At 45.4% G+C, this 9,414-nt stretch overlaps 2 protein-coding genes across 2 annotated transcripts in view; both read left to right on the forward strand.

The window, feature by feature from the left end:
• The first annotated feature begins 2,769 nt into the window (after window positions 1-2,769).
• On the forward strand, window positions 2,770-9,290 carry RNPS1 (RNA binding protein S1, serine-rich domain). Its single transcript, XM_009324236.1, has 7 exons — window positions 2,770-2,961; window positions 3,321-3,476; window positions 3,794-3,985; window positions 5,201-5,303; window positions 6,103-6,256; window positions 6,697-6,838; window positions 8,160-9,290. Exons 1-7 carry the CDS (start codon window positions 2,891-2,893, stop codon window positions 8,263-8,265), a joined length of 924 nt encoding a protein of 307 aa, XP_009322511.1. The 5' UTR covers window positions 2,770-2,890; the 3' UTR covers window positions 8,266-9,290.
• TELO2 (telomere maintenance 2) overlaps window positions 8,839-9,414 on the forward strand; it is a 21,215-nt gene continuing 20,639 nt past the window's right edge. Inside the window, exon 1 of the mRNA XM_009324246.1 lies at window positions 8,839-8,923. Coding sequence (XP_009322521.1) covers window positions 8,839-8,923 — 85 coding nt within the window. The remainder of the gene's footprint in view (window positions 8,924-9,414) is intronic.

Raw genomic sequence — 9,414 nt, forward strand, 5'->3', positions numbered from 1 at the left:
GGGTGCGGGCTCTGCTCTGAACCGACTCTGTGCTTGGTCTGTGCTTTTCTCTCCCTGTTCCTCAGCCCGCGCCTCGGCTTCGCTCGTAGTATGGCAACACGTACGGTGCGGTCAGCAGCGACAAGCCCTCGGTCCGCCCGGCGCCGTAACGTACCCCATGGCGTGCGAACCGGGACGCGGAGCTGGCTGCCCCGGCGCTCCTCCGGCCCTGCTCGCCGTAGTTAGCTTGGGCGAGCGGCCGTAACTTTGCAAAGAACTGCCGAGCGCTGAACCCTCTCCTCACGGGAGGAATTCTTGTCCCCATTTTGCCAATGAGGATCTGAAGCAAACTGCCATTAAAGGACTTGCCTGCAGTCGTGCAGGAAGTCCGGGGGAGAGCTGGGTTTGCTTCCGTTGCTACAGAATTGCAGCTCTCTAAGAGTGCAGATCGACTCTTTAAAGCAGAGAGGTGTGTGTGTGCAATGAATGTTTGGCCTGTGTAGACTTCTCTTAGACTTTCTGGTTTGGGGTGGGTGCTGCAAAAACATTGACTTGTTAGGGATTGAGAGTTTTTTTGGTTGTAGGAAAGCAGCGTGTCGATTAGAAATGCGTTGTTCTACACCCCTGTGTGCAGACCGTGACTTCATTCTTGCCACATCTTCCGCTGAAGGACAAACAGGTGAAAGTGCCCGCAGGCTGTGTCTCTTAGGCTGGGGTTTCCAACTGAAGTAAGCTAGGCAAGTGGCGTTCGTGAGAAAGGTACATATATTTTGGTGGAGAGAAAACAGTGGTTAGTTTGGAGGCTGCTTAAATGCGGCATGTACCACCATGTGGAAGTTTGCTGAATGTGTAAACATCATATGGCTAATTTGTCTGGTAAGCGCCTGTCCCGAGGAGCGGTGCCGGAGTGGTAGCTGTTTAACTGAGGTAACCTACTACTCCAGCAGCAGGCTGGATAACAGCAGAGTGTGCGCTGGTCTTCATCTGGGCTCTCTCTCCCCCCTCCTTCCAGTAGGAGTAAAACCGGAGCCAGCTGTCAGATGATAATAGATAGTTTTGCATGGCTGAGCTGATAACATCATCGCTGTGACAGTCCACAGATGCAAGAGAAGTCGGTGTGTAGGAAGAGATAACACAAACCTGACTGTGGTATATTTAGGAGAAGAAAGGTGGGAAAGGAAAACGTCAAGTTTTTTTGTCTTGTGAATCCAGAAACTTGTCCGGTCTGTTCTTCCAAGGGAGTCAGCTGGTCTCATGCAGCGGCTTTCAATTTTTGAACTGCAGTTCCCTCACACTTTGCACTAGAGGCATAGAGCTGGTTAGAAATGTCGTACAGCTGAATGACATACGCAGGTTTGCTTTTGTTAGTCTCTGCAGCACCTATGGAACCGTCCATGGAGTGCCTTCTCACCGCCACTGGTGTGAGAGAAGACATTTCCTCTCCCAGCGAGCCCTGCCAGTGTCACGTTTGTGTTGTGGGTTTCCTGTTCTCCATGCAAAAAGGCATGGGTGTTTCTTGACTGACTTCTGGATCCGCAGAGAGCTGGGTTTGCGAATGTTCGTTTGCGTTGCTTTTTGGAGTTGTTGTATTAGGGAAAACTGTGAAGCTGAAAATCAGGAAAGCGAGTTCAGCTGTTCAGAAATGATCTCTTCCCAAACATAAATTTAATTGCAATTTCGAGAATAAAGTAATTGCTTACCAGAATCTGACACCAGAAGCATAGAAGCGACAAGACTGTTGGATGCAGCGAGCTGGAGAGGTTTTTTTCTCGTTAACTAATTTTGCCTGTGATGCATGTGGAGATAGAGATGTTTCCAACGTCACGCAGTACCGTGAATATTCAGTGTCACCGCAGATAAGCCTGGCAGTTCAGACACGCTTGAAAAAATTCCGTTTCCTGAATGTTTCATTCATAGGTAGATAATGGGCGTAACACCAAATCAAATCTGCCACACTCTTTTAGTGGGTACTGAGACATATGTTGGAGGCAGCTTTGTAATGCAGGTGTTAAACAATCCACGTGGAATAGTCATAATGCAACAATGTGTTTAGATGTCACAGAATGCGATGGATGCAGCCCTCTCATGGGAAACACCCGGAATTCAACTGATGCCCAGTATTTCAGTGTTAAATAGTGGGGTGTTAAATTTGTCTCCTTTTGGATCTAGAGTAAAGAGGGAACTGATTGGGGCTAGATGAGGTCAGAATCCAGTTTAGACTTTCTGCTAAGAAGTTAAAGTAAAATCTGCTGTTGTAGCAGTGCAGCAAACTGGGCCCTTTAATCTGGTCTTTCCAAGGCTGACAGAGCTTTGGAAGCAGCTTGTTGAGGCTGAAAGCAGCTATGATTCAGTGGTGGGTTTTGTTCTCAACAACCCTTTCTTCCTGACTAATATATGCTATATGGCACAAATTGGCTTTGGAGAAAACCGGTGTTTACTCCTCTGGAGACAAGGCTGTTGTCAAGAGGCATGAACTGCACGTACATCTTGCAGAGAAAATGGATGTCCTCTGTCTGCCATTTTTTTGGTTGGATAACTAAGGTCCTACGTACTTCTGTGAATGTCAAAATGATAGCTCTAAACGTGGATGCAGACTTTTACACGAGGCACACGGTGCCGACGTGAGCGGGCACAGAGGTTGGCGGTTAATGGCCGTGTAGCAGTATGTGTAACAAGTGCTCTGGAGAAGTCAGTTGATGCCCAGTGTGCTGCCATTGTTGCAAAGCGGGTTTGTTGTTTTATGCCTATCTGTTAATTTCTTGTTTCTAAACCCTTTTATCTTGTCACTAGGCTGTTCTTTGGAGTTTATTGCACTCGATTAGGGATCGGTTCTCAGAATCGAGGAGTTAGAAGTGAGATTTGAGATAAGTGAGGCCCATTCGGTGCTGCTTTGGACGCCTCCGAAGGGGAAATGGAGTTATCAGGATTGAAAAAGAAGAGTTTGCTAGGACTCAAAGAAAATAATAAAAAATCCAACACTAGGTAATCATTCTGTCCGAATTTTCTAGGCTTAACAAAACTGGGGATGTTATAGGGTACTAGGGCTCTCTCAGTGAGGGTGAGGAATTGGAAATGTACCTCTTCCTGCGTGAATTTCTGTATGTGAGAATTTCTGTATGCTATAGCTGTCTTCCTCAAAGCTGCTCTGTAATGTAAAATATTTTCCTTTTTCTAAAAAGTCCAAACTTGCCCAATGCTTTAACTCTGCAGTTATGGTGATCTTGAGTTACATTTGAAGTTCAGTGTTTTGTGTTGCTGTTCTGTTCTTTGTTTGGGTGTGGGTTTTTTGTTGTTTGCATTTTTCTATATTAAACAATGTCTTCTGCAATTTGTTCTTAAAGGGCTCCCTCACCAACCAAGCGCAAGGATAGGTCTGAAGAGAAATCAAAGGACCGGTCCAAGGATAAAGCGGCCACTAAGGAGTCGGGTGAAAAGGATCGTGGTCGAGACAAGACACGCAAAAGACGCAGTGCTTCCAGTGGGAGCAGCAGTACCAGGTAGTTACTTTTACAGGTAGTAACAAATGACAGTGCTTTCAGAAACCACCAGCTTGATTTCTAGTATGTTTCGTTCCCCGTGTCATGGACTTGTTGTTGAAAGCTTGCATTGTGTTAGTCACGGTGCAGTTTTGTCTAACTTAAGGGTTTTATTTTTTTTAGGTATGAATTGCCTTTGGCTGTCTGGTGGGCTATGGAGCATCAATTTTCATTGTTCTAACTCACAGTTGCTCTCTCCATAATTGTCAGAAGTTTTTCAGCCATTCTTTTTCTGGGTACTCCAATCATTTCTATCCCATCCACCCACCCCCCAACAGATCCCGTTCCAGCTCAACTTCCAGTTCAGGGTCCAGTTCCAGCACTGGTTCTAGCAGTGGCTCTAGTTCCTCGTCTGCCTCAAGCCGCTCTGGGAGCTCCAGCACCTCACGCAGTTCCAGTTCCAGCAGCTCCTCTGGATCTCCAAGTCCCTCTCGACGGAGACATGACAACAGGAGACGGTCCCGCTCCAAGTGAGTTCTATTTGCTTTCTAGGCATTACCAGATGGCAGGTTAATTTCTGTGTAGAATACAAGATTGTGATTAGAATAGATTTGTTTCTGAGAACCAGTTGCTTTCTCCATAACTTAGAGATCTGAATTTTGTTAGAATGGGTGTGCTCCTTTTGCTTACAATCAAAACGTGTGCCCTGTAGGAAGAGATTGAAACCCTCATTTTAAAGAGTGGTTTTAAATACTATATTTTGTAAAGGCAGTCTTAATCAATGTTTCCCCAACAGTATGGGACTATATGGGCACTAGATGAGAGTAAAGCTCTTTGGTTCCTGTAAATTACAGCCACGACTAACAGAAAAGTCAGGGCTGAAAATGGTGTGTATGTGTATGCATGTGTATATGTATATTCTTATGTATAAAAAAAACAAAGGGGGGGTGGGGCAAAGGAAACATTTTCCTCTAAGGGTAGGAATCCAACTACGTTGATGTCCATACAGTTTTTCCTTTGGATAATTCTGTAGGTAAGGTGCTGAGGGCTGATAAAACCTACTGAAATATCATAAGCCAGTGTGGGGTTTTTTTAGTATATCCCTCAATTTATGGACAGTAAGATTAGGAAGAAGCATAAATACAAATTTTCTGGAGACTGAATTTTTTACAAATTAAAATTACATTCCAGATTTTTTTTTTTTAAAAACTACAAAGAAATTGTGATATGCAGCTACTTAAATAGTTTTTTTTAACTGTGACATTTCTGGGCCTCTGTAGTGAACAGAAGATACAGAAACAGAAATCACTGGATCCATTCATTTGCCTGGATGTGGTATGCTTTGGTGTTTATGTCCTCATTTTGCCTCTTTAATTGTTGAGGCAAAGAATGTTTTTTGTTTTAACAACTGGGAAGTTCTTTAACTATAGCCAACACCTTTGAAGAAATGTTTGCTAAATTTTGTGTTTGTTACCCTAGTTACAGTAAAGTTGAAAACTCACAAAAAAAAGGCTCTCAAATTCCAGAAGGTTCTAAAGCAAAAGCAGACAAGGCAAATGCAAGTCCTGAGGTGTTTCTAAGTGGAACACCCCCACCCCAGCACTTCCTAACCTGTAAATTGTTAAGAAAAAATATGTCCTCTCAAGAAAAATGGTACCTTTTTATCATGTGACAGTGACTGGCTGCTTGGTTTTGTCTTTGCGTGTTTCCTGAAAACCGTAAACATTTTCTGTTGTCAAAATCAGGTCCAAGCCACCCAAGAGAGATGAAAAGGAGCGGAAGAGGCGGAGCCCGTCACCCAGACCTACAAAAGTGCATGTTGGAAGGCTCACTAGAAATGTGACCAAGGTAATGGCATGCTCCCCTGTAATATCAAGCTTGCATATCTTCTGGGAGGATGTGTGAGTGGCTCTTTGAAGCTCTCAAAACTTTTTTGTTGCTAGAGTGCTGCCTAGGTGTTGCTGTTGGAAATCCTTGCTTTGTGTCCAAATTGATCAGTGAGGAAAATTTTGGTAAGATTTTACTGAGTCAAATACAGTGCAGGCTTTTGAGACTGCGTAGTGCTTAAGAGGTCTGTCTGCTCTGTCAGTGTTTCAGACCTTGTATCCTGCCTTACTAGGAAGAAAACTGTAGCAGTTGGGACAATAGCTGAAATGACCTTGGAGGCATTAAGGATATCTCGAGGTCCTTGATATCAAGGATCTGAAGAGAGCTGGGCTGGCTTGAGTTGTCTTTGCTAGAATCTAGTTTAAAGATCTTCAGAGGTAAAAGGTTTAGAGTGCTGCGAAAATGAGGTTTTTAAAAAATATGAACAATCGCACCTTAAGAGTTTTCAGCTGAGGGCATAAGTTCCCTTCTCAGGTCCCCGAGAGGATTTTTACAGTAGTTGTGTTTTTGTAGCCAGTGTTGACATGCAGCAGTAACGCTGCTAGAACTTAAGGTTTGGAACAATCTGAGGAGGAACTGAATAGACAACAGTAGAGAAAGCAGTGGTAATCCTTTCCACATCTGGCCGATGAAATATGTCTCTTCCTGATGGTGGCATTGATTTAAAGCTAATCTAGTGCTGTGGATTTACTGCTCTGCACCAGCCAGACCTGGTCAGTAAGTGTGGTCTATGTCCTTAAGACTTGCTCTTTCTCTGCAGGATCACATCATGGAAATTTTTTCCACTTACGGAAAGATTAAAATGATTGACATGCCAGTTGACAGGCTAAATCCACACCTCTCTAAAGGTTATGCTTATGTGGAGTTTGAGAACCCAGATGATGCTGAGAAAGCCCTGAAACACATGGATGGAGGTAGGTATCAAATGCTGCAAGGAGGCTGGGGGCTTTTAAAAATGTTTGGAGCAGATGAGTTTGATCTGAAAATGAGTTAGAGGTGATAGGGAAGCCTTTGGGGGACTGATCTGAAATACTGTCAGTTTTCAGCCCAAATGGCTTTGGCTTTTGCGTGGTTCAGGACAGATCCAAAACATCACAGAACTTTTAAAGAATTTTATTACCGTTTGTTTTGAAAAAAAACCTCAGTTTTAAGTTTCTGTGAAAATCTTTCCCGGTTAACATCCCAACTGCAATTTGATGGGATATTAGATTAAGGAGCAGGTGGTGGAAATAGGACTGTAGGCTGATTCATGCTTCAGTTGCTTGTGACAAAGCTGTGAGTTGCAGTAATGTGATCTGTAGATGTTAGTGTTGGAAATACTTACTTCTTCCTGTTTCCGTGCTTCCCTAAAAAGGCCAGATTGATGGTCAGGAGATCACTGCCACAGCTGTGCTGGCACCACGACCTAGGCCGCCTCCCAGACGCTTTACCCCACCCAGGAGGATGCTGCCACCACCACCGATGTGGCGCAGGTCACCCCCTCGCATGAGGAGAAGGTGAGAGCTGTGACAGTTTGTGCTTCCTTCTCAGTGTAACAACGTGTTATCACTGAAAGACTCGGCGTGGGGACAATTTCATCCTGCTGGACTTGACTTTCCCCTCCAAATGACAGTAACGCCTTTTGGGCATCAGTTGAACCTGGACTGTACTACTTAACTCCTTAGCACCAGGGTGACCTGCTCTGGTCTACACCCCGAATGCAGTCCGTCGGAAATGTCAGATGCTTTCCAGCCCATTCCCTGGAGTCCCCTCTGCATAAATGCTTTCAGGTGAAGTGGGACTGGACTTCTGGCTGGCAGAATGCTTTTGGCAGCCTGCTCCAGCCACTTGCTTTTCTGAAGCCCTCGCACCTCCCTCCCTTACTTATACGAATGGGCACGTGACCAAAAAGCAGTCCCTCCGCATCAGGTGAGCGGAGTACACAGACCCCAAGACGTGAACCTGACACGCACGCGCCTGTTGTGCGACTTGGGGCTGCCTGAACGTGCTCAGATAATAAGTCTTTCGGAGTCTTCCTTAGCATCTGGATGGGCTCCTCTGTCTTGGAAATCTGCTTAAACTCTTGTCACTAGTAAAAGCGGCTCCTGTGTGAGCCACGTGATTGCTGAATAGCTAACGAACTGCAGGTTTAAAAATGAGAACTAGTTAACATGGCACAAGATCCACTGCCTGTTGGTCCTCCTTTAAGCAGGCCTTTTACTGAGGTCTGGCAAATGCCAGATTTGGCTTTGCCTCCTTATTGTTTGTGTTCCTCCCTAGTCTAACTTGTACTGTCCTGTTCAGGCTCTGCTAATACTTCGTGCCTGGACCCTTGGTGTCACACTGGTGGCCGTACAGATTGATTGTAGTACTGAAGGGCTTGAAGCTTAGTCATTTCTTTAGAGTTAGACTTCCTCTAAGAAATGTCCCTGTGGTTTGAAAGGGCTTCTATAAATCCTTTCCCTGAATATCGCTATTTCAGGAGTCCAAGCTGACTTTTCTGGTGAAGGAGAATCCGATGTAGAATGAACTTGAGCTTGTTTTGCTTGAGGAAGAAGACAAGATTCTTGTCTGTTCTTTGGGTATTACACATACTTTCAACTTCCTGAAGCAGAGGGAGGGTAGCCAGAATAGTCCTGCTGTGTGGTCAATGTTTGAACTGCCTTCCTCCTCTCTGGAGCTGGCTGTATTTCGCTGGAGCTTTTTTACCATGGTGCGTGAGGGTTTTTTGGAGGGTGGTGGGGAAGTGTTTTTGAAAAGTTGGTAGATGAGCTGACAAATTACTGGAACCTGCTGCCCTCGTCTCCTAATGAAAGCTTTCTCCTTCTAATCTGTCAGGTCCCGGTCTCCGAGGCGCAGATCTCCTGTTCGCCGGCGATCAAGATCCAGATCTCCGGGACGAAGGCGCCATCGCAGCCGCTCCAGCTCAAACTCCTCACGATAAAGCAAAAAGACTGGACAGCTTTTTATTTTTTAACTTAAATCCCGTCAGACTAAATATTGTACCTTTTTTTTATAATGGGTCTGGGTGAGGAGGAGTGAGAGAGAGAGCGAATCCTGGCAGTGGAGGCAACCTAAGAGGAGAGCGCAACAGTTCCCGGCCAGTAGATAGCCTTTGCTGTGGGGCTTCTAGTTTCCTGGCATTGAATTGAAATTATTTAAAAATGGCTTTGATTTTTAAAGGCTGCAAAAACATCTTCTCCAGATAAATGAAAGGAAAGATGCTACAGCCTCTCTTTCTCCAGTTAGCAGGCTGCTGCTTGGTGATTTCTAAACGCTTAGCACGCTGTACAGACGAGCATGTAAATCTTGAGCTATTTCAGAAACCCTGTACCGTAAGACAGGGAGGCATTTAACTTGATCTCTAGGGGCCAGCACAGGATGTTTCAGAGCAGCTAGAGCCCAGATCTGCCCGAGACTTAAATACCGAGTTGTCGCTTTATTCCGATTCCCGAACAGATTACTAGTTTCTGCGGAAGAGTAAGCTCTTCCTGCAAGTTAAGCTCTTCTGTAGCGCATGTACCAGGCGATCACCACAGGAACAACGGTCCAGACCACTGAACATGATAATTTAGAAAAGAAGCTGGAAATCTTAAGAGCTGGTTTGTAGCTGCCCCCGTAAATGACTTCTTTCACCTTTTCTTAAAGGGTTTTGGTAAAAACTTCCTACACAACCCCCCCGTGAAGCGGTGTGAGTGCTTCTGCTTTTGCAAATCTCAAATTAGCGACTGGGCGTCAACCCCCTGGACGCTGCAAGGCAGAGGGGGAGGCCCCAGGCCACGATGCTGTCCGGATTGACTGGGGTTCGCATAGGGAAAGGCAAAGAACTTACCATCTGTTGTACAGTCAATACTATAAAGATTTTTTGTTTTGTTTTGTTTTGTATCACTTTGTAGCCTTTTGGGCCATGTTGTGTTTGTACTTGTGTAGGACCAGCGACTATTGAATAAAGCAGTAGGGTTGAGAATAGCCGGCCTGCCTCGCTCCCTTCTCCAGCCCCTTGCTCAGCGCGGAAGCGGCGAGGACGGCAGCTGCCGTTACTGGGCTTTTTTACGGTAAAACCGGCGCGGGCCCCTCCAGCGCGGGGGGCGGG

This window comes from Pygoscelis adeliae, unplaced genomic scaffold, assembly GCF_000699105.1.
Source record: "Pygoscelis adeliae isolate BGI_AS28 unplaced genomic scaffold, ASM69910v1 Scaffold505, whole genome shotgun sequence".
Lineage (NCBI taxonomy): Eukaryota > Metazoa > Chordata > Aves > Sphenisciformes > Spheniscidae > Pygoscelis > Pygoscelis adeliae.